This window comes from Pipistrellus hanaki, assembly GCF_964339955.1.
Source record: "Pipistrellus hanaki genome assembly, chromosome: 5".
NCBI lineage: Eukaryota > Metazoa > Chordata > Mammalia > Chiroptera > Vespertilionidae > Pipistrellus > Pipistrellus hanaki.
The window spans coordinates 76,528,141-76,555,395 of NC_140507.1; the positions used below are offsets into that span (position 1 = coordinate 76,528,141).

General features: G+C 51.0%; 2 protein-coding genes across 5 annotated transcripts in view; both read left to right on the forward strand.

The window, feature by feature from the left end:
• Positions 1–368: 368 nt before the first annotated feature.
• LOC311623553 (protein HIDE1) lies at positions 369–16,357 on the forward strand. 3 transcript variants are annotated; one of them, XM_084885750.1, is made up of 7 exons: positions 369–483; positions 2,456–2,761; positions 5,040–5,129; positions 7,157–7,184; positions 7,879–7,922; positions 9,085–9,122; positions 15,718–16,357. In XM_084885750.1, exons 1-7 carry the CDS (start codon positions 453–455, stop codon positions 15,865–15,867), a joined length of 687 nt encoding a protein of 228 aa, XP_084741876.1. In that variant the 5' UTR covers positions 369–452; the 3' UTR covers positions 15,868–16,357. The 3 variants fall into 3 exon arrangements, with proteins under 3 accessions (XP_084741876.1, XP_084741878.1, XP_084741877.1); XM_084885752.1 differs by lacking the exon at positions 5,040–5,129; XM_084885751.1 differs by lacking the exons at positions 7,157–7,184; positions 7,879–7,922.
• Positions 16,358–18,943: 2,586 nt separating this feature from the next.
• Positions 18,944–27,255, forward strand: part of CARM1 (coactivator associated arginine methyltransferase 1) — a 43,532-nt gene continuing 35,220 nt past the window's right edge. The window contains exon 1 of one of the 2 annotated variants that reach the window (XM_084885697.1): positions 18,944–19,627. In XM_084885697.1, the coding sequence (XP_084741823.1) occupies positions 19,408–19,627 (220 nt within the window). In that variant the 5' untranslated portion in view covers positions 18,944–19,407. The remainder of the gene's footprint in view (positions 19,628–27,255) is intronic. The other variant, XM_084885698.1, reaches the window with a different exon arrangement.

A 27,255-nucleotide genomic window follows, 5' to 3' on the forward strand; every position in this document is an offset into this window, starting at 1 on the left:
TCTGAGGTCACAGAGGCCAAGCCCTACCCACCTTCCATCTGACACGTACATCACCTCTGGCGCTGGCTGGGCTGTGGTGTTTGTCTTGGGCATGGATTTTCCTAACAGTCCACAGTCCTTACCCTTCCTCATGCCCAGGAGTCCTCTCAGGGGCAGAAAAAAGAAATACATCCTGACCATCTCAGGTGTCTGTCCCTCCCATCTGCAGAACGATGGCCCCCGAGGCTCCGAGAGGTGCCAGGTCCGATGTGCATCCATGGAAGGGGTGGGGAGAGGAGAAAGCCTCTTTGAGTAACTCAAGTATATATGCAACTTCCTGCCAGTGAGGAAATAACTCGGCTAGAAGCAGCCCCGCTTCTTCTTTCCCGGCTCCGGCCGCGCTGAAGAAGCTGTGGTGAGCCCTGGGTCACCCTGGCCTCAGCCGGAGTGCCTGGCCGGTCGCTGGAGGAGCAATGCCCTGGATTGTCCTGCTCTTGGCAGCTGGTGAGCCTGACACCCCTGCACTCGCCCCCCCCCCCCAGCCCCTCCCCATGCCTGCCCGCCTGACCTCTGCTCCGGGAGCAGGAACCTGTACCTGGGGCTGCCCTCCCCAGGTGCTGGAGGAGGCTGAGCCCTCCTGACAGATTTGTCCCAGAGCCTGGGACATGGCCCAGGAGCCTGGCTTGCTTTCCCTGGGCTCCTCGTGATCCCCAGATCGCGGTTATCAGAAATGCCACCCCGCTGAGGAGATGGTGCCCACGCCCCATGACTCAGCCCCGTTGGCCTCTGAGGCTCCCACCGCCCGGGCCCCAGCAGCAGGTCTGCGGGGGGACCACGGAAGGAAGGCTGTGTAGCCCTCACCTAAGCCAGAGCCACAGCGTGCGCAGGAGCCTGGGGGCAGCTGGGGAGACACTGGTCCCTCCTGTAGGAAACTGAACCCCGAAATCTTTATTCCTCCCCACAGCCTGGGAAGCAAGCTAGGACCTTTCAGCCCTCCCTCCTCCGCTCTCCCTGCCCCTCATGCCTCCAGCCAGCCTCCTTGGATAGCCCACCCCCTCCCAGCCTCCCAGGCTCTGCCCATGCTGTTCCTCTGCCTGAATGCTTTCTCTCAGCTCAGGGGTCGGCGAATTCATTAGTCCACAGAGCCAAATATCAACAGTACAATGACTGAAGTTTCTTTTGAGAGCCAAATTTTTTAAACTCAAACTTCTTCTAATGCCACTTCTTCAAAATAGACTGGCCCAGGCCGTGGTATTTTGTGGAAGGGCCACACTCAAGGGGCCAAAGAGCCACATGTGGCTCTCGAGCCGTGGTTTGCCAACCACGGTCTCAGCTCTTCCTGTGCCGCTTCTTCAGGGAAGCCCTCCGTGGCCACCCCAGCAGCTGCAGCCTTCTCGTCACTCTCGTGTGCTGCGCAGCATTTCTCATCCCCTTGAGAACCTCAGCTCCCTGAGGCAGGCATGTCTGTCTGTCTGTCTGTCTATCATTCACTGCTCTGTTCTCAGTACCTAAAGCAGGTCCTGGTGCATAGTCAGTATTGTTGATCAAAGTAATGAGAATGTAAATTGCATTGCTGTGTAATAACTACTGCTATCATTTTAAAAAATGACTCAAACGCAGTGACCCCAGACCATGTACAAGGTACTGGATTCCCCAAGTAGATTGGGGATGACCAGCCTCCAGTTGTATTGTACGTAAGAATCAAGGCCCACAGACATTTTATTTATTTATTTTTTTATTGATATCAGAGAGGAAGAGAGAGGGAGACAGAGAGATAGAAACATCAACAATGCCAAAACCAGTTTGGTTCAGTGGATAGAGCGTCAGCCTGCGGGCTGAAAGATCCCTGGTTCGATTCCGGTCAAGGGCATGTACCTTGGTTGCGGGCACATCCCCAGTAGGGGGTGTGCAAGAGGCAGCTGATATATGATTCTCTCTCATCGATGTTTCTAACTCTATCCCTCTCTCTTCCTCTCTAAAAAATCAATAAGATATATTTTTTTAAAAAAAGAAACATCAATGATGAGAGAGAATCATTGATTGGCTGCCTCCTGTACACCCCCTTACTGGGGATCAAGCTCACAACCTGGGCATGTGCCCTTGGCCGGAATTGAACCTGGGACCCTTCAGTCCACAGGCCAATGCTCTATCCCCTGAGCCAAACCGGCTAGGGCAAGGGCTACAGACATTTATCAAACTGTTTGAATCTATCTTGATTTGAATGTCTTCTAGAATGTGCAAAAGTAAAGATGTATCTTCCGTGCTACATGTATAATAAGAACTTCTGTTAATTGTATTTCCCCTTTCAAATTATCAGCTGTGTACTAGTGTTTGACAAGTGAACCATAAATCTGTGATCAGGTGGGGGAGGGAGGAACAAGTCCAGAGAGCGTGAGCCACTCGCCCTGAGCCGCACAGCCAGGCTGGCCCCTGCTCCGATCACCCGTTCCCCCAGCCTCCCTTTTCTGCATTGTAGGCTCCATGGCGATCCCAGCGCCGTCCATCCTGCTGGTGCCCCCACACCCCAGCAGTCAGGAGGACCCCCTCTACATCGAATGCTCGGCCCCCTGGGGCTTCCCAGGGGCCAACTTCACGCTGTATCAAGGGGAGAAGGTGGTCCAGCTCCTGCAGGCCCCTGCGGACCAGCTCAGGGTCACCTTCAACCTGAGCGGCGGCTGGGAGGCGGCAGGGGGCGTGTTTCAATGCCAGTTCGGCGTGGTGGGCGAGCACCGGCAGCCGCAGCTGTCCGACCTCAGCGAACCTGTGCACGTGTCCTTCCCAGGTGAGGCCCTTCGCCAGCCCTCACTGCCGGGCTCCACTTTCCCACCACCAAGCCTTTCCGAGTGCTGTTCGCTCTGCGGGGAAGTTGTCATAGGACGAGCCAGGCTTCCAACTTGCCAGGATTTACTCCCTTTTCCTTGCTTAAGCCTCACAGCCCGTGCCGTGGGTATAGCGATTGACCCCATTTTGCAGATAAGGAAACCAAGGCACAAGAGATGCAGGGACTTGCCCAAGGCACATAGCGAGCAGGCAGCAGAGCTGGGACACCCCTGGTCTCCGAAGCCCAGGCATTACATGTGCATGCTCTGCTGCGCCCGCCCCTGCTGGCCAGGGAACATCTTAGAGCACCTGCCCCGCACCCTGAACGCATAGTCTAAGAAGTATTCCATCTGCCAGTGGGGGCAAGTAAAATGCAAGAGTGAAATACAGCCTGGTGAAGGGCGTCATTTTATTTTTCTAAATACGTTTGTCTTGATTTCAGAGAGGAAGGGAGAGGGAGCGATAGAAACATCCATGATGAGAGAGAATCGGCTGCCTCCTGCACGCCCCCTACTGGAGACTGAGCCCACAGCCCCGGGCATGTGCCCTTAACTGGACTCAAACCGAGGACCCTTCAGTCCGCAGGCGGACACTCTATCCACTGAGCCAAACCAGCCAGAGCTAAAGGATGTCATTTTAAATACAGAGGACAGTGGTCAGGGAACACTTCTCTGAGGAGGGAGTGTTTGAGAGCAGACATGAATGATAGGGAGCCAGCCACAGGAATGTCTCGGGCAAGAAGGTTCCAGGTAGAAGGAGCAGGATGTGCAAAGGTCCTGAGGCCGGAGTGTACCTGGTGTGTTTGAGCAACATGGAGGCACCCTTGACTGAAGCCTCATGAGCAAGGAGGAAAGTGGGGAGAGGCGAGTGAGGGCAGGAAGGTAGCAGAAAGGATCTTGTAGGGTAGGGGTGTCGAACTCAATCAGAGAAGGGGCCAAAATCTAAAATCCAGCCTAAATCGCGGGCCGAATGGTTTACTGAACAGTCATAAACTGACAATGTCATAAACTGACAGTGGAGTGCAGTGATGACAGCGCGGTGCGGGCCACATTGCAAGGCCTGGCGGGCTGGATTTGGCCCGCGGGCCTTGTGTTTGACACATGTGTTGTAGGGCCTTGTGGCTGCAGGAAGGACTGGCTTTCTGGGTGAGTGGGACAGAAGTTTGGGAGGGCTGCTGATCTTTTCAAGGGTGTGGGTGTGGACTCTGGATCAAGGAGCAGGGGAGGGAGGAGGGAAGGGAGGAGCCTCAGGCGGAGCCTCTGTGTCAGCATCCATCAGAACTTTCCAGCTGCAAATAGAACTTGGTTGCTAGCAGAGGCTCACACACAGTGATGACAGAACAGCCTCTATGTCCTTCCCGGCCTCAAGCTCTACTATCAAAGGGCCCCTTCTCCTACCTTGGTCCTGTGGTCTCAGAGTGGGGAGGTGACAAACCTCACCGTCCCCCACCCCGCAAACCCCTGGGTGAATGAATGAACAAGGCTAACACTGTGAGAATGCCACGTGCGCATTTCTCCTTCACCCTCCTGGCTTAGCTCCTCCCCTCCCCTGGGGTCAGGGCGTCTGCTCCAGGCTCCCCTGACAGACCCCCGCTGTCTCCAGGGAGGGGCAGCCAAATCCTTTTGCGGACAAAACCCTGGAGCGGGGGTTTCAGCGCCTGTGGCTGACCTCTGCATAGGCCTGGTGGTGTACACCTGGCCGGGGCAGGGATTTGTCCCTTGATCCCCTGGTCCCCATGCTGAAATCAGGCTGCAAGTAACTGAGTCTTCAGGCTGCAAGTAACTGAAAACTTGTCTCAAACTGGCTTCGACAACAAAGAGGGATGTATTGATTCGCTGAACTGAAGCCAGATCACAGGGCTGACTTCAGGCGTGGCTGAATCCAGGTGCCCACAGGTGTCAGGAATCAGCTGCCACCTCTCAGTTCAGCTTTCTCCTGTGTCTTATTCTCAGGCAGCAAAATTATACCCAGCAGCTCCAAGTGCATAGCTCCCAGTTCTGTCATATTGGGTAGAGGAGTAAACCTCTCTTCCCAGCAGAGACCTATCCAGTCTCAGAATCCATTCTCATTGGCTGGGTGTAAGGTTTGCTGGGTCCCTAGTGTCCAGTTACACTCAAGCCACATAGTTGTGGGGTCAGAGGGAAGCACTAGCTCTCCCAAGATGACAGCTGTCCTCCTTCCTCCCTGTGCCTCCCCAACTCCATGACCTGCCCACTCTCTCTTTTCCCATTTCCCTCTAGTGCCCACTTGGATCCTGGCACTCTCCCTGAGCCTGGCTGGAGCCCTCCTCCTCGCTGGGTTGGTGACGGCTGCTGTGGTGATCAGGAAAGGTAACAGCAGGCAGAGAAAGCTCACCAGAGGATATGTTCATTGATTTGGAGAGAGAAAGGGAGAGAGAGAGAGAAAAAAAAAAAAAAAAAAGAAAGAAACATCCATGTGGAAGAGAAACATGGATGGGTCAATCTGTCACCTCCCCCCATACATTTGATCCCGCATGCAACCCAGGTATGTGTCCTGACTGGGAATTGAACCCGCAACCTTTTGGTGCACAGGAAGAGGCTCTAACTGAGCCAGCTGGCCTGGGCTCCAGGATTCTTTCATCTTCTCAAACTGAAACTTGGTCCCTATTAAGCATTAATTCCCCATCCCCCTCCATCCAACCCCTGGCATCTACTGAAATTAATTTTTTAAAAAAATTCTCGCCTGAAGATATGTTTTTTAAAAATACACTGAGTGGCCAGATTATTATGATCTCTGAATGCATAATAATCTTGCCACCCAGTGTATATATATATTTTAGAGGCCCGGTACATGAATTTGTGCACGGGTGGGGTCCGGCCAGCCTGGCCAGGGGGAGGGGACATTGGTGGTTGGCCGCCCTGCCTGCTGGTCGAACTCCTGGTCAAGGGGACAATTTGCATATTACCTTTTATTATATAGGATATACACTGAGTGGCCAGATTATTTATGCATTCAGAAATCATAGTCTGGCCACTCAATGTATGTTGCTATTGATTTTTTTTTTTTTTTAAGAGAGAGGACAGGAGAGGGATAGAGACATAGAAACCATCCACAAGAGAGAAATATCATTGATTGGCTTCCTCCTGCACACCCCCAACAGGGGTTGCACCTGTGGCATGTGTCCTGAACAGGAATCAAACCAATGACTTCTTGGTTCCTGAGTTGAAGTTCAACTGTTGAGCTACACCAGCCGGGCTGAAGGAAATGTTTTTATTGACTTTAGGTAGAGAGGGAAGGACAAGAGAAAGAGGAAGAAACATCAGTAGGTCAATCAGCCACCTCCCATATGTGCCTTACCTGGGGATCAAACCCAAAACTTAGGTATGTGCCCTAATGGGGAGTTGAACCCACAACCTTTTGGTGTATGGGACAACGCTCCAACCAACTAAGCCACCAGGCCAGGGCCAGACAACCTTTTTTTTTTTTTTTTTTTTTTTTTTAATTATAAGGCATTTATTTATTTATTTATTTATTTATTTATTTATTTATTTATTTTAATCCTCACCTGAGAATATTTTCCCATTGATTTTTAGAGAGAGTGGAAGAGAGAGGGAAAAACAGCAAAATATTGATGTGAGAGAATCACATCAATTGGTTGCCTCCTGCACCAATTGGGAGGAGGGCTCTGGTCAGGGGAGGAGGCAGCAACCAAGGTACGTGCCCTTGACCGGAATCAAACTCTGGACCCTTCAGTCCACAGGCTGATGCTCTATCCACTGAGCCAAACCGGCTAGGGCCAGACAGACTTTTAATACCTGCTGTTTTTCAGATGTCTTGAGACAGTGATGTCCAATTGAAATTGTTTCCTCCTCTCATTTAATGTCTATATAATGAAGAAATTGAGGATGTAGCCACCCATTTTAGGGCCATCTTTTGTGTGGGCCATATGTGATCACCAGGGGTTATTTAGTCAAAAGCTGAATGTCTGCTGTGGGGTGGCTCAGTTGGTCGGAGCGTTGTCCCGCGAACCAGAGGAGTGAGTTCCGTTCCGGTCAGGGCACATGCCTAGGTTGTGGGTTTGATCCCCGGTTGGGTGTGTGTGGGAGGCAGCCACTCTCGCTTGCTCTCTCTCCTTTCTAAAACAAAACAAAACAAAACAAAACAAGTAATTTAGCATGCTTGTACTTCGTTTGAAGTTTTTACCAACACACATTGCTCACGTACTTGGGGAAAATAAATGTTTGCAGTAGTTCTCCTGTGGAGTGGCAAATTTGCCAGGGGAAAAGAAGGCGCATGTCTGAGGGGGGCTTTGGGCTTTTTAGCTTTCAGAAACTTGCAACCAGAATGCACCCAGGACCCAAATCTAACAAATGCTTGTTTATTTTTTGTTCCCCAGTTAAAGTAAAAAAAATGCAGAAGAAAAGGTGAGACCATCCCTGGAGACCCTTGGAGGGATTGGGGGTTGGGAGAAAGAAATATTCAGTCCCAGGGCATGAGCTGCAGGTGGGTGTTAGGGACTCTAACCACTGACCAGGTTCTGGGAACAGAAGGGCACTCCCTGGCTGAGTGGCTCCATGCAAACGGCATCGAATGATGGGAGGGCTGTGTCACAGGAACAGGTGTGCAGGGCACTGGGCTAGGAGCTAGGAGACTGAAGCTGGAGCTCCTGTCAGCCTCATGGCGGGCCTGGAAGCAGGCACTATAAATAGCCCCATTTTACAGACCAGGAGACTGAGGCACAGGGAGCCAGTGGCTGAGCCTTCCTCGCACCTTTTGCCTGCCAGCTGCCAAAAATGTTCTAATCACCCTAGAAACCCACAGTGGGAGCAGCGAGTGGCATCCCCCTGGGGCTGTGCAGTGCCCAACTCGATGCCCTGGTCCCTGGGCATCAGGATGTTCCATCTAGTCCGGGCCTTCATCTCTCCCTTCTGCGACGGGCGGCAGAGAGCTAGCAGAGCCCTGGGATGGAATCCTGACTTCATCCGGCCTGTGGAGCTCCTACAGGAGAATTTCCACAAGCGGGGATTCAGGATGGGCGGGGAACTGAGGTCAAGTCTGGGGCCTGGAAATGAGCCTCCGGCCGCAGATGGCATCACTGTCTTCCCAATCCCTTTGCAGAGAGCGGGACTCCTGCTGGGCCCAGGGTAACTTCACCACCACAGGTTTGTGCTTCCTCCTTGATCCTGTCCCGACCCCCTCTCCCAGGCAAGGCTCACTGCCTCAAAACTCTATGGGCCTCACTACTCACTACTGAGCCTCTTTGGGTGCTGACCACTTCCCTTGGGGCAAGAATACACTCTCTCCCCTTTCCTACTCCCCTCCACCCCGTGTTTCACCTCTCCCCTTCTCTCCTTGCCCTATGCTTGGGCCTTTCATGCACAGTGCCCTCTGCCTAGAGTACTCTTCTTCCCTCTGATCTCAGTCTGAAGGTCACCTCCTCCAGGAAGCCTTCCTTGATTTTTCTAGACAGGTTCTGTGCTTTCTACTTGCATGATCCCAACAGGCACCCTGTCATTCTTCTTGCCCCTTAGTAGAAACACGTTCAAGTAATCTTGCCTGTTGGGTATGTAATATCTGCCTCCACCGCTGCACTGTCAGCTCCACGAGGGACGCACTGCGTCTGTCTTTCCACTGGAGCACGCTGGTGCTTTCATGGCATCTGTCACCGTCCTCAAATGGAGCTCCCACTGTGGTCCAGACGTGTCGTTCTGCCGGCTCCCACCAGGGGGCGAGGGGTAGCCAGTCTGTGTGCGTGATGCTCAGGAAGGGGCCCCCAAAGGGAGACACTCCATTCTTGCACTTTTTTTCAACGTCTCATGCATTTGTTGAGCACCTACTGTGTACTGAGGTCTATAGGGCTCTCTCAATGGCCAAGACAGAGGCGGTCTCTGGCCCCAAGCTCACATTCCAGAGCGGGCAACAGCTGATGTTGGCCCAGATCTGTGGGGGCTAGGAGGGCTGCCCCCCAAAGAAGCGCTATTTGAGCAGAGACCTGAAGCAGGCGCTTCCGGGAGGACCTGGGGCAGTGGAGGAGCTGAGAGGACCCTCCCCCCCAAAGCGGGAGCTGAAACCAGGAACCCATTTGTCCGAGGGTAGCGAGAGGCTGCTGAAGGAGGCTTGGAGAAGAAGAGGGCCGTGATACAATTTGCGACTGCGAATGGCTCACCCCGTGGGATGGGCTGGAAGGGAGCAAAAAAGGATGCCCTGAGACGGATCGCACCCTCTCCAAAGGCTCTACGTTGGGTGTGTGGCCTTGGGGGAAGTGGGTGACTAAGGAATTGAAACTGGCCCCAGTTTTGGTTTCCCTCTCGCTTTCTTTTTCAGACATGTCCTTCGATAATTCCCTGTTTGCTATCTCAACGGTAAGTCGTCTCATGTCTTGGTCCCTGGCTTACTGTCCCAATGCCAGGAAGGCAGGGGCCACCACCAGGCTGGGTTGACCTGTGGTTTCGGAGCTTGGGGGAAAGCCCAGAATCACTGAGCAGGGGTTTGTTCGTGAGCTGAGAGCTGGCTCTGAGACTTCCGGGGGTTGGATGTGGCCACAGCCAGGCCGTTGTGTGGCAAGGGCAGGCCTGGGGGTGCTGCTTGCTCTTGGGTCAGCACGGTTTTTGCATTCAGTTGGGTCGACCCCTTAGAATGGTGCCAGAGGGGACTCAGGGGGACCTGGTGGCTTTTGGGGGATCATGGAGCCTTGTAACAATTTGATGCACACTGTAGCCCCCTCCTGATATACAGAACAGCCTACTTTGTGCTTAGTTTCTGGAACTTCAGCTTAAATGTTCCTGTTGTACATGTTCCCTCTTAGGAGGGTCTCACTACACACAGCCCTCCTCATCAAAGGGTGTGGCTCCCCTAGATCATACATGTCCGAGCTGGGATTTGAACCCCTCTGCACAACTCCGTCTTGGGGTGGCTTTGGTGTTTATACTTTACTAGAGGCCCGGTACACAAAATTTGTGCACGGGGGTGGGGTGAGGGGGGGGGGGAGGTTGTCCCTCAGCCCAGCTTTCACCCTCTCCAATCTGGGACTTCTTGAGAGATGTCCAACTGCCCACTTAGGCACAATCCTACCAAGATAGGGCCTAAACGGGCAGTTGGACATCCCTCTCACAATCCAGGACTGCTGGCTCCCAACTGCTCACCTGCCTGCCAGCTTGATCACTCCCTAACCACTCCCCTGCCAGCCCGATTGATGCCTAACTGCTCCCCTGACAGTCTGTTTGCCCCTAACTGCTCTCTCCTGCAGGCCCGTTCACCCCCAACTTCCCTCCTCTGCCAGCCTGGTCACCCCCCACTGCCCTCCCTTGCTGGCCATCTTGTGGCGTCCATCATGTGTCCACATGGGGGCAGGATCTTTGACCACATGAGGCAGCTATCTTGTGTGTTGGAGTGATGGTCAATTTGCATATTACTCTTGTATTAGATAGGATTCCTTTTTTTCCCCTTTAAGTTCGAGAAGGCTGAGCCATGGACACCATAGATAAAGAAAATGTTCAGCTGCTCCTCTTTGTACAGAGAGGATACAGGTCTGAGGTGAAGGTGGTCCCACTTGAGGTGGCCTCCGATGTCCCATTTGGACAAGTAGACACTGTGGGACTGCTGTCAGGGCACCTGGGGCAGACTCCTCTGCTTGAAGCACCCAGATGGGGAATGGGGTGGGAAGGGGTGAGAGTATTGGATTGGTCACCACACCCTTCCTGGGCATCTGGATAAGGACAGAATGAGGCCCTCCCTCCATCAGAGCTTCTTGTGTGTGTGTTTGTGTTTGTTTTTTGTTTTTATGGAAGGTTTATGAGTGTGTGGTGTGTGTGTGTGTGTGTGTGTGTGTGTGTATGTGTGTGTGTATTTTCCCAAGAGAAAGGGAGAGGGAGAGAGAGAGAGATAGAAATATTAATGATGAGAAAGAACCGTTGATCAGCTGCCTCCTGCACACCCCCTACCAGTGATGGAGCCCACAACCCAGGCATGTCCCCGGACCGCGAATCAAAGCATGACCTCCTGGTTCATAGGTCAACGCTCAACCACTGAGCCACACCAGCCGGCTCCCTCAGAGTTTTTTAATTCTATGGGGGGAGATAAACGATGCCACGTGGGGGAGTGACCAGGAAACTCCCTTCTCACTTACAGAGGGAATCCAAGGCTTCTCAGAGATGAGCAGGACGTAGCTGCGGGAGGTTGATCCAGGCTCAGGACGCCTTCTTGGCCCAGCACAGTAGCTGGGAAGAGGAGAGAGAGGAGCTGACGGGCCATGTGGAGAACTTAGACTTTTACCCCAAGTGGGATGGGAGCCATGAAGGTTTGAGAGCAGAGAAGGGACGTAACCAGATTCAGGTGCTCATAGGCTGTGGGGATGACAGACTCGGAGGTGTGAATGGACTGGGACTCACAGTGGTCTGGTCTGGCGTGTGGGCAGCAAAGGTGGAAGAAGCAAACAGATGCAGGTCAGGTAGATTCAGCAGATGGGAAACATGGCACTGTTTTTTTGTTTGTTTGTTTGTTTTTTGTTTTTAATCCTGGGGTCCAAGGATATGTTTATGGATTTTAGAGAGAGAGGAAGGAAGAAAGAAAAAAACATTGATATAAGAAAGTTGCCCTTCCTATCTGCCTGACTGGGAATCAAACCCACAACCTTTTAAAATATATATATATATTTTATTGATTTTTTTTACAGAGAGGAAGAAGGAGGGATAGAGAGTTAGAAACATCGATGAGATAGAATCATCGACTAGCCGCCTCTTGCACACCCCTCCCACTGGGGATGGGCCCGCAACCATGGTACATGCCCTTGACCAGAATCGAACCTGGGACCCCTCAGTCCGCAGGCCGATGCTCCACCCACTGAGCCAAACTGGCCTCGGCAACCCGCAACTTTTTGATGCTTGGGACTATGCTCCAACCAACTGAGCCACTTGGCCGGGGCATGGCGCTGATTCTGTATTAGATGAAGGCTGAAGGAGGAGGAGGCGTGGGGGTGTCTTGGGGAGGGACGGCTTGGAGGGAAAAGGGACAGACCACCTCATTCTGTTATGCCCAAGAGCAGACGGAGACATGAGTCTGGAATTCCAGAGAGAGGAGCAGGGAAGTTTGAACCGGTCCCCAGTCCCTGGTATACAGATAGTGGCAAGGAAGGGGCTTGGCGCCAGGCTGTTCGGCCCTCTGAGGTCTTAGCTCTGGAAACAAATCCCGAGTTGTTAAGAAATGCCAGCAGGCAGGGCAAATTCAAAAACTTTCCGTGAGAAGCCACAGGCTCAAGGCACAAGCCTGGTGATTTTTCCTTTTATTTTTTATTTTGTTATTATTTAAAAAAAATATATTTTATTGATTTTATACAGAGAGGAAGGGAGAGAGATAGAGAGTTAGAAACATCGATGAGAGTCATCAATCAGCTGCCTCTTGCACACCCCCTACTGGGGATATGCCCGCAACTTGGCCTTGACCGGAACCGAACCCGGGACCCTTCAGTCCCCAAGCCGACGCTCTACCATTGAGCCAAACCAGTCTTGGCTGATTTTTCCATTTAGAAAGACATTCAGCCCTATCGGTTTGGCTCAGCAGATAGAGCATCAGCCCTGGGACTGAAGGGTCCTGGGATGGATTCCGGTCAAGGGCACATACCTCAGACCTCAGTTTCAGGCTGGATCCTCAGCCCTGCCCTGGTCAGGATGTGTGAGGAACGCAACCAATCAGTGTGTCTCACATCGATGTTTCTCTCTGTGTGTCTTTCCCCCTCCCTTCCACTCTAATAGTCAAAGAAAAAAAATCCTTGGGTGTGGATTAATAACAACAACAAAAATGACATTTAAAATGAAACTATGGGAAACAGAGAAACAACTTATTTCTCAATATCTCAGCCATGGTGACTATATACTTATTCATTGCTATATTTTTAATTAAAAGTTTTGAATATAAAACACACCCATATGTCAAAATTATACATATAGTAGTGTTTTTTTTCCCATCACTTAACCCTTCTCAACTCATTGGTCTCTCTCTCTCTACAGACATAGAAGTAACTACTGTTAGGAGCTTCTTGCAAAATGCAATCAAAGGTTACAATAGCAAATCTATATCCTTACCCTTTTATTTTATTGTAAAGATTTTTTATTGATTTATTTTATTTTTTTTTTTTTATTTTTTAGAGAAAGAGGAAGGGAAAGGGAGAGAGTGAGAGAGAGCAAAACATGGATCAGCTGCCTCCTGCAACCCAGGCGTGTGCTCTGACCAGAGCTGAACAGGCAGACTTTTGGTGTATGGGATGACGCCCAGCCAACCCATACTGGCAGAATTATCCTCACTCCTTTAAACAGAAATGATAGCATGACATCTACATTGTTATGTACAGTGCTTCTTTTCCTTAATAGTAAATTCTAGTGATCTTTCCTAGTTTATTTTTTTTTCAAATTGTAGTAAAATATACGTAATAAAATGTACCTTTTAACCGTTTTTAAAAATTTTATTGATTTTAAAGAGAGAGAAACATTGAGTTGTTTCACTTATTTATGGCATTGGTTGTTTAATTTTTTTATGTGCCCTGACTGGGGTAAACTCACAACCTTGGTGTATCAGGTTGATACTTTAACCAACTGAGCTATCCAGCTGGGATCCCATTGTAACCATTTAAAATATATATATTGATTTTTTACAGAGAGGAAGGGAGAGGGACAGAGAGAAACATCGATGAGCGAGAAACATGGATCAGCTGCCTCCTGCACGCCCCCCACTGGGGATGTGCCCGCAACCAAGGTACATGCCCTTGACTGGAATCGAACCTGGGACCCCTCAGTCTGCAGGGCGACGCTCTATCCACTGAGCAAAATCGATCAGGGTGCACTGTAACCATTTTTAAGCAGTGCAGTCCTGTGGCATTAAGTACATGTACATTGTTGTGCAAACATCACCATGTTTCATTTATAAGACTTCTCCTGGAAAACTGAAACTCTGTTCCCACTATACAGTAACTCCTCTGTATTGGCAACCACCCAGCCCTGTGCCACCACCATTCTACTTTCTGTTTCTGTAGACTTGCCTTTGTTTGTTTTAGAGAGAGAGGAAGGGAGAGGGAGAGAGGGGGGGTGGGAATGTGAGAGAGAAACAGCAACCGGCTGCCTCCTTCATGCCCCCTATCGAGCCTGTCCTGGCATGTGCCCTGCCTGACCAGGATTTGAACCACCATCAGTCTTGTGGTGCATGGAACAACATTCAAGCCACGGAGCTACACCGGCCAGGGCATGTAGATTTGCCCTTTTTTTGGACATTTTATGTAGAAGTGCGTCTCTACAAAGTTCATCCCTTTGTGTCTGGCTTATTTCCCTTAGCATAATGTTTTCAAGGCTCACTCATGTTGTAGCATGTCAGGATTTCCCTCCATTGTGTGTGTGTGTACCACAGTTTGTTTACCCAGTCTCCCACTGACAGACACTTGAGTTGCTTCCCCCTTTTGGCTGTTGTGAATAATGCTACCATGAGCACATGCACATGGGTGTGCAAGTGTCTGTGTCCCTGCTTTCAATTCCACATTCTTTTTGAAGCGTTAGAAAGCCATGCTGTTGGCTGAAATGAAAATGAAGCAGCTGACAGGTCTCTTAGCTTGCTTGTACTGTGTTACTACATGGAGAATCTTGATATTTACTTTGTAACACCCTATAAAGTGCAATTTACTTTTTTTTTCTTTCTTTCTTTCTTTTTTTTTTTTTTAATAAACAAAGAGACTGAAGCTGGTTGTGTGCTTTATTGGGGTCACCCAGCTAGGGAGGACCTCGCTGTGCTCCCCTGCCAGGCTTCAGGTTCATCTCTTCTTCTTCTTCTTTTTCTAAATATATATTTTATTGATTTTTTAAAAATATATATTTTATTGATTTTGTACAGAGAGGAAGGGAGAGAGATAGAGAGTTAGAAACATCGATGGGCCGAAACTGGTTTGGCTTAGTGGTAGAGCATCGGTCTGTGGACTGAAAGGTCCCAGGTTTGATTCCGGTCAAGGGCATGTATCTTGGTTGCGGGCACATCCCCGGTGGGGGGTGTGCAAGAGGCACCTGGTCGATGTTTCTCTCTCATCGACGTTTCTGGCTCTCTATCTCTCTCCCTTCCTCTCTGTGGAAAATCAATAAAATATATTTTTTAAAAAAATAGAAACATCGCTGGGAGAGAGTCATCAATCAGCTGCCTCTTGTACACCCCCTACTGGGGATATGCCTGCAACCAAGGTACATGCCCTTAACCGGAATCGAACCTGGGACCCTTCAATCCCCAAGCAGACGCTCTATCCATTGAGCCAAACCGGTTTTGGCTATTTAATTGATTTTTTACAGAGAGGAAGAGAGGGATAGAGAGTTAGAAACATCGATGGGAGAGAAACATCCATCAGCTGCCTCCTGCACAAGCCCCACTGGGGATACGCAACCTTTGACAGGAATTGAACCTGGGACCTTTCAGTCTATCCACTGAGCCAAAACTGTTTCGGCTGGTTCATATCCGCTTGGCTGGCATTTGGAGCAGGAGCCTGCAGGGCAGAGGAGAGGGTAGACGGTTGAGGAAGCCCAGAATGGCAAGAGAGGAATAATAGCAATAGCTTTGTCCACTTACTACTTAGTACTTACAGTGTGATGTGCCAGGTGCTTTAATTCCTTTATGCTTCTTCATGGCAACCCTTGGAGGGGGTATTAGTAACTCTCCCTGTTGTACAAAAGGGGAAACTGAGCTCAGAGGACTTAGGTCCTCCACTGAGGTCACACCTCTAGGAAGTACGGGAGCTGGGATCTGGCCCCAGGATGCTTGTTCCCTACTCAGCAGAGAGGATGGCAGGAGGACAGCAGGCAGATCAGGGCCCTGAAGCCGTGGAGCATGTGGGTGTGTGTGGGTGAGATGAGACCTGGTGGACGTGTGGAGTCTCAGACTCAGAACATGGGGAAACCCTGAACCCCCAAATCACCCCGTTCTATTTCTCTTCCACGGACAAAGAAAATGACTTCCGAAGGAGACGCAGCCAGCCTGGATGCTTGCTCAGGTTCTGCCGCAACCTATGAGAACTCCAGGCCCCGGAAGAGGCCCACCTCCACGTCATCCTCACCGGAACCCCCTGAATTCAGCACCTTCCGGGCCTGCCCGTGAGGCTGAGAACCGGGACCCTCGTCTCTCTGTCCATACACTCGACCCTCCGCTCAGTATTCTCACTGGAGCTGGTGGGGCTGGGTGGGGCCCGAGGTCCCTCCAGCTACTTTGGGGGCTCTCGCTGCTGCTCTCTCAGGGAATTGAACAGAGACAAGAGGGATGCCTGGCCTTGGGACCCTCCTCACAGAGGAGCAGGAGGAGAAGAGGGGGAGCAGGCACCGGCTGGGAGGCTGGACGGAAAGCAGGAAGTCTGTCTTTGGAATCTCAGCTTCTCAGACCACCGGAGAAGTGGTTACGATCCCGTCTGGTCCCCAGCTGGGCCTACGAGGCCGGAGCTCTCCGCACGCCCCTCCTGTTTCCTCTTCCCTCGCCACACCCGACGTGGACAACCCAACTGGGCTTTGGGGGCACAGGGCACCTGGGGGTGTGTTTTGAGTGTCTGCCTTGCTCGTATGCCTAAGTTATTCATTATAGCACACATGGAGCTGTGCCCAAGACCTCTGTGGAGTGTCATTCTTCAAGCCTGGACTTCTGGGACCGATCACTGGACGCCTGGTGTGTGGGGGGAGTACCCCTCAACTGCATGCAGACAAGGGTGTTTGTGGGGAGGCCCAGGACGGTTCGGGGGGGGGGGAGACACTGCCTCAGAGAATCTCTGTAAGGTCGTGGTGTTGGTGGGTACAGGAGGTGGAATGATGCGGGGACGGGGCAGAGGAATATTGAGGAGAATGAATGGTACATGACAAGGTCCAGGGAAGGGTGGGAGCTGGGGAAGATGATAAGTGGCCACAAAACTCTTTGGGTCCCCCTGAAAGCAGCCCTGGAACAGTGTGAGGGAGGGACTTGAAAGGAAGATGTGTGTGTGTGTGGTGTGTGTGTATGTGGTATGTGTGTGTGTGTGTATGTGGTGTGGTGTGTGTGTGTGTGTGTGTGTGAAAAGGCACACTTCGCCATGTTCAGCTAGACCAGTGTTTCTCAAACTTCTCTCATGATGAGAATCACCTGGTGGAGTTGTTAAACCACAGATTCCTGAATCCCAACTAAGAAGTGCTAAACTAGAATTTTTGAGAACATATAGGTAAAATTGCATACCTAACTTAGTGCTCTGTATATAACATCTGTCTTAGAGCACTAGTTAAGTATACAATTTTACCTATATGTTCCCAAAAATTCTAGTTTAGCACTTCTTAGTTGGGATTCAGGAATCTGTGTTTTAACAACTCCACCAGGTGATTCTCATCATGAGAGAAGTTTGGGAAACACTGAGCTAGACTCACCAGCCAGCCGTCACTGAGGGAAGTCAAAGTAGGGGCTAATGGAAGGGTCCAGAGGGAGAGGTCCAAGAATTTTTTGTGGGGGAGGAGACAGTGAAGCTCTGAGCACGGAGGAGGGGGCGCCGTGGGACTGGAATGGAGATGACGGGGAAGAGAGAAGGAACGCTTGAATGCTGCAGGAGAGGGGTATAGGTTGGGTGTCAAACTCCAAGGCTAACATGGGCCTGAACAAGTTTTTCAGTTTCTGTGGGCCACAAAAAAGCAAAAGCTTCCATTTTCACAGAAATGTAGGTTTATTTCGATAGAGACATGCTGAATACAAAGGGCTGAAACAAATGAGTCATCGTTAACATAAAATAATATTTTAATACAAAAATACTTTTCTTGAGCCTTAACTTACCAGACACTGAATAACTGCACAAATTAATAAGCGTAACACAAATAAACCTATTTTTCTTGTTCTCTGAAAGTGAAACATTTCCTGTTGCGCACACCAAACAAGTCAGTACAAGGCTAATGACGTGGCAATCGGCTGCTAAAATATTCGCTGCTAGTATTAGTGGAGAGAAATGGTGCACCTGCGCGTAAGGCGTGTAAGGGAAATGAATGCAAAATGATTATAGTGATCACCATTAGCGAACGTTGTGGTTCGTTATTAATAATGACGTGTAACAGGATATTGTAAAAGTTAAGTTGCAAAATTTTTATGAAAACATTTTTTGCATACCATTTTGTTGGTGGGGCCACAAAAATATTCCTTGTGGGCTGCATGTGGCCTGCAGGCCACCAGTTTGACATGCTTGTAGAGGGTGACTCCCACTTAAAGCTGCTTTTGCAGACCAGGGGACTGAGGGAATGGGGCCACAACCCGGGGTGTGCCACAAGTGCCACATGCCTCAAAAAGTGAGGCCCAGCCCTAGCCAGTTTGGCTCAGTGGAGAAAGCACTGGCCTGCGGACTAAAGGGTCCTGGGTTCAATTCCAGTCAAGGGCACATGCCAGGGCTGCAGGCTCTATCCCCAATAGGGGACTTGCAGGAGGCAGCACATCAATGATTCTCTCTCATCTTTTTTTTTGTGGGTGCCAGGACCAACGATTACCAGCTGCCCACATGCCAAATTATGCTTCTGAAATCTCTCTCTCTCTTTTTTTAAAGTCACTTTATAGGCAACTCATTCTTTCTTAAAATATATTTTATTGATTTTTCACAGAGAGGAAGAGAGAGGGATAGAGAGTTAGAAACATCGATGAGAGAGAATCATCAATCAGAGGCCTCTTGCACACCCCCTACTGGGGATGTGCCCGCAACCAAGGTACATGCCCTTGACCGGAATGGAACCTGGGACCCTTCAATCTCAGGCTGACGCTCTATCCACTGAGCCAAACCGGTTTCGGCTGCTTCTGAAATCTCTTGATGTTGATTCCGCACGTAGAGCATTAAGGCTGCTCTATGTGTACCACTCACTACAGAAGCCCTTTTTTTTTTCTCTCTCATCATTGATGTTTCTCTCTCTCTCTCTCTCTCTCTCTCTCTCTCTCTCTCTCTCTCCAAAAAAAAAAAGAAGAAAAGGGAGGACCCGTGGAGGGAGCAGAGCCAGCACGGAGGCGGGCCCATGGCAACTGAACTCTGCCCCTCCTCACGCCGCCTCACACAGCCTGGCAGGGAGGGGGCGGGGCCAGCCTCGGGGGAGTGTCCAAGCCGCCGGCGTCAGCCACGCCCCCTCCGCTTCCCGGACCCGGGCGCCGCCTCATAAAGCGCTGGGCGGGCCCGGGGCCAGTGTGCACGACCCGGCACTGCCCCTGACGCTCTCCTTCCCGCCCTCCCGTGGCTCCGCACTCGCACTGCTCATTAGCGGGGCCCCTCCTTTGCGGGCTGGGGGCGGGGCTCTGTTAGGGGCGTGGCCTATCCCGCCCCCGCCCCCTGACGCACGGTCCCGCCGCCGCCGCGCCGGGGCCACCGACCACCTCACAAAGCGGCGACCGTTCGCGCGAGGCAGAGTGGGGCGGGGCGGGGCCGACCCCTTCCCGCGGCGAGGGTGGTCCTCCGCGTGCTCCCTCCCCGCGCCCTGGGCCGCCGGCAGGGGGCGCTGCGCCACGGGGCCGGGCCGTCGGCGGTGGCAGCGAGGCGGCGCGTGGCCCGCAGGCGGCGCTGCCCGGCTCGGCCTCGGCCTCGGCCTGCGCGGCGGCGGCGGCAGCGGCGGCAGGAGCGGCGGCGGCGGCCTGGGCCCGGGAGCGGCGGCAGCAGCGGGGCCTGGAGCCGGATCTAAGATGGCAGCAGCGGCGGCGACGGCGGGGCCGGGCGCGGGCATTATGGTGACGGCGGGCGCCGGCGTCGTGGGGCCCTGCGCGACGGTGTCGGTGTTCTCCGGCACCCGCCTCCTCACCATTGGCGACGCGAACGGCGAGATCCAGCGGCACGCGGAGCATCAGGCGCTGCGCCTCGAGGTGCGCGCCGGCCCGGAGTCGGCGGGCATCGCCCTCTTCAGCCGTGAGTGCGGGGTCCCGGGTCCGGGCGGGCGGCCGGGCGGCGCGTGGCGACTGCGCACGAGGCGGGCCGGGCGGGGGCCCGGGCGGGAGGGACGCGGCGGCGGCGGCGGCGGTGGGTGAGGGGCTTGGCGGCCGGAGGGCGAGGGGCCCCGGGCCGCGGGGGCCTGGAGTGGGGTGCGGGGGGCCGAGCCGCGGGGGCGCGCTGTGTGGGGCCCCGGCGGAGGGGTGTCCAGGAGCAGAGGCAGAAAAGAGGGCGTGCGTGGCGGCCAGAGGTGAGGCGCCCCGTGGACGCAGGGAAGCGGGAAACGGGAGTGAGGGTCCTGAGATTGGGAGGGGGTGGGCAGGAAGTGGGGGGGGGGCGCCGGGAGTGGAAGGTGGATTCAGATGACGCCGGGGGTGTGGGGGCTGGGTGGGAGAGAAGGGGGCTCGGGGTGGGGAGTCCCGCGGTCGGGTGTGGCCGCCTTGCAGGGGGAGAGGTGTGTGGGCAGCTCCTGGCGTCTCGGGGACCCCCTCCCCCCTGGACTGCTAAGGACAGTTGGGAAGTGGTGCCCAGTCTGGGGCGGCTTAGGGGACCGGGTCCACCACCTGGAGGGCGTGGTATTGGGGACCCTCTCGCCCTCCCCACAGTGGGAAACTTGTCGATCGGGGCCGGAGGAGAGGGTGGTGCTCGGTGAGAACGAATGGATAGGGCCCCCGTCCTGATGCCCGGGGCCGAAGAGGTAGCAGTTTCCTCCTGTGCCATGGTCCTCGGGTCTTCCTTTCGGGGGACGTGAGAAGCTGGGTGCTTTTTCAGAAGCTAGTTTCAAAACTGACATTTTAAGGGGTAAGGGGAAATCACAAATGGGTTTGCCAAGGCCCCCTCGTCTTTGTAGTTCATCCCTTTTCTTTTGTTACTCTTTCTTCTCTGTTCTCGCCCATTCTTGATTCCTCCTTCAAATTTTGCTATTATGTTTCATTCAGCTTTGTCTCTCAGGGTTTCTTCCACAGATGCTCTGGGGGAGCCACTCAGGAGTCTCCTGCTGGCTTTAGCGTGTGTGGGTTTTTTGCCACTTTGGGTGTAGGGTGTGAAGAGCAGTTGGTTCTCACACAGATTTCTCCCTGTGCGTTGACTTAGAAAACTCAAACTCAGGGAGCTGTGCCTATTTCCCCCAAGTGTCCACCCCTCTTTGCTGGGGCAGAGCTCGATCTTGGACCAGATGAGAAGGAAGAGAGGTGTCCCAGGTGGACATTGGAACTCAAGTCTATCCTAAGCTGAGTAGGATCCCCCAGATCATAAATAAGGGGATTTGTTCTGCAAGTATTATTGGGGAACAGAGTGAGGTAGGGTAGAGTTTTTCAAACTAAGGTCCCAAGGCTGATCCACAAGGGAATTAGGTCCAGGAGAGTTGGTTTTTTTCTTTGCAAATAAACTTCTTTTGATTTTAAAACAAATTGAGGTTGATAGGATTATTAGAAAGATAGTAAAGAAAGTTCCTATATGCTTCATACCCAGTTTCCCCTATTAGCATCTTTGTTCAGGAGAGTTTTTACTTTGGTGTTTTTGCTGGTAATCTTGAATTGTATGAGCTATGAAGATAGCACTTCTCTTTTTGAGGTAACTCATAACTGAAGTATTATTTGTAAAGAGGAGAAGGTTCATGTTTTTCTAACTGAGATCCTTAGTCTGGGATGATACAGTCTCAGGAGTCTGAAAGATTCCCTGGCCTCCACCCCCATTTATGTTCACGTAACATAGTGTGGAGTTGAGAGCAGGGGTTCTGGAGTCAGCTGAACCTGCTTGCATTAGCTGCCATAACAAACGTGGTGATTCAAAACAACAGGAATGTATTATTTTCATACAGTTCCTAGCCCAGAGTCTGAAATCAGAGTGTTGGCAGCCACATTCCCTCCAGAGGCTCCTTTCTTGCCTCTTCTAGCTTCCATGGCTCCAGGTATTGCTTGCATACAGCAACACAACTCTGATCTGTGCTTCCATATTCCCAGTCTCTTCCCTTCACTTATCTTTGGATTGAGGACCCACCCTAAATCCAGGATGCTCTTATCTCAAGATCCCTAATTACATCTGCACAGATCCTTTTTACAAATGGTGAAGTCATCTTCATGGGCTCTGGGGGTTAGGGCTTGGACATAGTTTTTCTTTCTTTTGTCCACTGTGTGGGCTAGACTGATGCCTTACCATAGCTGTACGTCTGTGCCTCAGTTTCTTCATTGGTAGAATGGGGGTGATGCTAGGACTGTGGCACAGCATGTTTCCTTATAAATGGACACTTGGAGGTGCTACCTAAAGCTCCTCCAATAACTGGCTGGCCACGGCCTCTTAGTCTGAGTGAGGCAGCTGGTTCCTGAGCAGGCCTGGAGAGTGGGTGCACAGGGAAGGATTGCTGTGAAGGGTACTGGGGAGTGCAGAGTACCAGGAATGGGGTGTGGCCTACACACTGCTCCTGGATCTGAGAGCAGGCCTGCTGGGTATGGCGTGCTGACTGACAGTCCCCTGGAAAAAGTCAGAGATGGTCTAGCCACTGAGGAAATGTGCAGGCATATGGCAGCTGGGTGGGCGATAGGGAGTGTGGGGTTGGGACTTGGGGGAACCAGGCTGCTGGATGCTTTCTAGGCATTCTCTTGGGATGAATTTCCTTCTCTGGCCTCAGTATTTTCCCACCCGGGTCCCTTTGGGATTTAAATGCTTCTTTGGCCAGGTGAGAAAGCATCAGGAGCCCAGTTTTGCTCACTTGTCCCTCATGAGGTGGAGTCTTTCGAGCTGCTTCTGTTTCTAGATCACCCCTAGGATTTGAATTTGTGTTTGGGCTGATACAGGGTTGGCCTGGATACCTGCATGAATTTCCCAGTTCCTCCATGTGGGACTGGGCCAGGGGATCTTTGGATGTAGATGAGGGTTCTGAATGTGGAGTCTGACTAGGATGGTCTTATACTAGCCATTTCACTTCCCTGAGCCTGTTTCTTTAGCTGTAGCAATACTCACCTGCACACAGCCTCAGTTTCCTCATCCGCATTGGGATGCTGCTGCTTAGAACCCGGGGATGTGTGTGAAGTGGGCCATGGGGGGGTGGGGCAGGGAGTCTGGCATTAAATAGTCACTATTTCTATAGATATTAGTGACTGTGATGTTATTTGTGTAGAACAGTAAAGGACTGGCTTTTCTGGGAGAGATCCCCTCATGTTGGAGGCTGCCCAGCTATCTTGCATTTTCTGCAGATGGAAGAGGGACTCCTAGGCTGCGACCTCTGCCTGAGGTGGCAGGTCTGGGAGCTGTGTAAGGATAGCAGGACATATAGCCCTATTGCTTTCTTTCTTTCTTTTTTTCTTTTTAAATTTGATTTTAGAGAGAGAGAGGAAGAGAGAAAGAGAGAAACATCGACTTGTTCCACCCACCGATGCATTCATTAGTTGACTATTGTATTTGTCCTGACTGGAGATTGAACCCACAATCTTGGTGTATTGGGACAACACTCTAACAACTGAGCTACCAGCTAAGGCCAGCCCTGTTATTTTGTGTTTTTTTTTTTTTTTAATATATTTTATTGATTTTTTACAGAGAGGAAGAGAGAGAGAGAGAGAGCTAGAAACGTCGATGAGAGAAATATCGACCAGCTGCCTCTTGCACACCCCCTACCGGGGATGTGCCCACAACCAATGTACATGCCCCTCACCGGAATCGAACCCGGGACCTTTCAGTCCGCAGACTGACGCTCTACCACTGAGCCAAACCGGTTTCGGCTGTGTTTTTTTTTTTAATCCTCACCTGTGGATATGTTTTTTCCTTGATTCTAGAGACAGAGAGAGGAAAGGAGAGAGAGAGAGGGAGGGAGGAAACCATCAATATGAGAGAAACATGGATTGGTTGTGTTACCCACATGCCCCGATCGGGATCGAACCTGTGACCCTTCAGTGCATGGGATGACACTAACCACAGAGCTACACAGGCCAATACCCTCTGTGTGGGAACTGCGAAAGGCCTTATCCCCGTCACCCTTCCTTTTTGCCAATTGAAGTAGCTTTTCCCCACCCCATCTTGCCACTTGAAGTCACCCTGTATCCATAGCATTGACTAAATAGCAGCTACCAAAATCCAGACCATTTCCCTGGGTAGAGGTACAGCTTCCTGGACTAGAGGAAGCTTTGGCACAGCACCTGGAGCACTTGGAGCAAGCTGCCCTCTCCTTGGAAGGATGCAGCTCCTTGAGGAAGACCATCGCGGGGTGGCCAGGGCAGAGAGCAGAACAGACTTAGTTCCTCAGTCCCGTGGCAGACTTTCTGGAGATGACTGTGTCGCTTTTTTTTTCTTGGTCAGCACAAGTTACTTTGGTTGGTTCTCTGGATTGTCCCCAACCCTTTGGCTAGGAAGAAATACATAGCAGGACTGGCTCACACAGGGCTAAGTTTCAGTTTGTGGGGCATGCCAGGATATGGAAACCCCAGAGAAAAACCCTCTGTGCAAGCAGGTGAAGAATGGCCTGCTGCCACAGAATCTGAAACCCTTGTGATTTCCTTCAGCCATTCTCCTGGTAACCCCCCCTGACATCTGTGGGAGGGGGTGAGGGCACAGAAGAGTTTATCATACGTGCTTAGCCTTTAGAATATTCAGTGACATGTTGGGATGACAATCAAGAAAGTAATACTGGAAGGGCATTCATATTTCACTGGTGCCTGCATGCTCCTGTTGGCTGCTGCTCTTCATTGAGCATTTATTGTGTACCAACACTGCATAAACCTGTGTGGACATACCCAATTGTTGATCTTGGGAGTACCTGGGGAAAGGATAATGATATAAATTAGGGCCTGTGGGCAAACTGTTGCCTATGGGCCAGCAGCCTATTTTTTATTTTTTATTTTATTTTATTGATTTCAGAGTAGAAGGGAGAGGGAGATAAAGATATAGAAACATCAATGACAAGAGAGAATCATTGATTGGCTGCCTCTTGCCTGGCCCCTACTGGGATTGAGCAGGCCACCCGGGCATGTGCTCAATTGACCGGAATTGAACTCAGGACCCTTCAGTCCGTAGTCGACACTCTACCCACTGAGCCAAACCAACTAGGGCTAGCCTATTTTTATATAGTCAAAGCTAAGGGAGGTTTATACATTTTTGAAAGTTTGGATTTTTAAAGACAATCCAAAGAAGAGTATTCAACCAAGACCATCATGTGATGCAAAACCTAAAATACTTATTTTGCTAGCTTTTGACAGTAAAAGCTTGTGGACCCCTGGGATACATTAATGAAGCAGGAAGGAGGACGGGGCACTGGGGGAACGTGGCCTCAGCCATGGACGCCAGATCTGCCATAGTTTTAAAAGAAAGGGAAAAGCCTTTCATTGTGCTTTTGTTATTGTTGTTTTGCTTTGTTTTTCATTGTGTTTGTTTTGATTATGAAGTGTAGTGATTGCCCAGGCCAGATAGAGTACACTTTCTGGACTGTGTGGGCCAGTTGACCTGACAAGTGTGACTCTTGCTTTGTGTTACCATTGGTCCTTAAGACAGTTTTGTGCGGTCAAGGATACCATTCCCATTGTGTTGGTGGAAAGGCTTGATTGACCAGGTGGCATGGCTGGCAGGCAGCAGAGCTGGGTTTAGAGTTCAGGGCTATTGGGCCTGCTGTCTTAATGCCAAGTGGTTCAGTGAAAAATGGTGATCAGGATTCATTTTGTCTGTTCATAACACATACCCAAAGTACTAGTGGCTTAAATGAGATGACATTTTATTTCTCATGCTTTTAAAAAATATATATTTTATGATTTTTTTCAGAGAGGAAGAGAGAGGGATAGAGAGTTAGAAACATCGATGAGAGAGAAACATCGATCAGCTGTCTCCTGCACACCCGTAACCAAGGTACATGCCCTTGACCGGAATCGAACCCTGGACCCCTCAGTTAATAGGCTGATGCTCTATCCACTGAGCCAAATCGGTGGCTTTTTATGCTAAAGTCTGGAGATTGGCAGACCAGGGCTGGTGTGAAGCCTCTACTTGAGGAACTCTTCAGGCCCAGGTCCTTTCTGGAGTGAGGTCTTGTCATTGTGATCAACTTGGTGGCTGAAGTTCAGCCATTACAACATGGTTTCCAAGCAGCAGGACAAAGAAGACACAAAGGATGCCAAGGGTCCATCCAGGTGTCTGTTAAGGGAGGTTCCCAAAAGCTGGTTGAGGGGGTTTCTGCTTTCATCTCATTGGCTAGAATATAGTCACATGGCCACCATTAGCTCAAGGGAGGCTGGGAAATGTAGTCTTTAGTACAAATAATCATGCGCTTTGCTAATTTCAGGGTTTCTTTTTCTGTAGGGGAAAGGGAAAACAGACACTGAGAGACAGACGCCTTGGCCACGGTGCGAATGTAGGATGTGGATATAGCCAGATTGCTGGGAAGGACATGGAGAGGTGCTCAAGTGGATGGGGGGTGGGGACAGCAGCCTGTCGTGGAGCAAAGGGGTCTCTGAGAAAGTGGGAGCTAAAGGAGAGGTAACAAAGTTGGGTCCAAATCATGTTTTACAAGTGATGTTCTTTTCCTGTATGTGGTCAGGAGCTGTCCACCATTTTCCCAGAGGATTAACATGACACAAATGGTATTTCTGAAGATTACTCTGTAACAGGTTATGGTGTAGATGGAGTAGGAAGAGAGAAACCTGTGGAAACTTCCAGACCAGAGAATGTAACAGGAATGTAACTGAATAATTTCACCTTAGCCCATCCCAGAAGCATTCAAAGGTTTAGGAGTTGTGATAATGAACAAAAGGCGAATTTGAATTCTGTTCTGGGCACTGGGGACAAGATAGCAAAGGTCATGACCCTTGGTCAGGGGTTGTGAGTGACCTGCCTGAAGGGTTTGCTTGGCCACAAGGTTAAAATAAAGGGAGATATCCAATATTTTTAAAATTGGGTGATTTCACATCAAAATCTGAGTTAGTACTTCTAAAAAATCAGAAAGCCTGGCAATCCCAGGCCTACATGCCCTGAGACCAGGTAGAGAACAGTGCCACCTTCAGAAGGGGCTATGCCATCCGTTAGCCAGAGACATCTTTCTGCCCGCTGCCACTCTAACACAGGCCTGGCGCCAGTAGTCATCTGTCCTTTCACTTGCAGTGGTTTGTTTCTTAAAATAGAGAAACATTTGTCTGAACCCAGGTCTCCATCTGGTGTGAGATAACATCTCTTTCCCTTACTTAGCCTGCAATCTCCTTTGGCCCCCAGACCCTTCCTTTAGGTGGCTGAGTTGAGTCCCTGTGCAGGTAAGGGCTGTTACACCCAGTCCTAACCTGGCCTGGCTTTTAGTCCCAGGCCCCTCCCACTGCCCATTCCTCAGCCTCCCCCCTTCCCCACCTCCACCTGCAACCTGTTTAGTCCACAGCCTTCCCTGGCAATTTGGAAATCCAGAACTTCTGGAAACCTAACCTGCCATTCATTTGACAGCAAAATTTCATCAGACCTGAACTCTGCCACCTGGGTTCTTTATTATCTCCACATATCCAATTTAGTGTGACTAATCCTAGGTTTCCCGGTAAAATATGCCTGGTTACACTGCTTGGGACAATCTACATTATCTGTACCTGCTACCTTTATAAAACTGAAGAGTTTGTACAGGTGTACCTCATTTTATTGCACGTTGCTTTATTGTGTTTTAC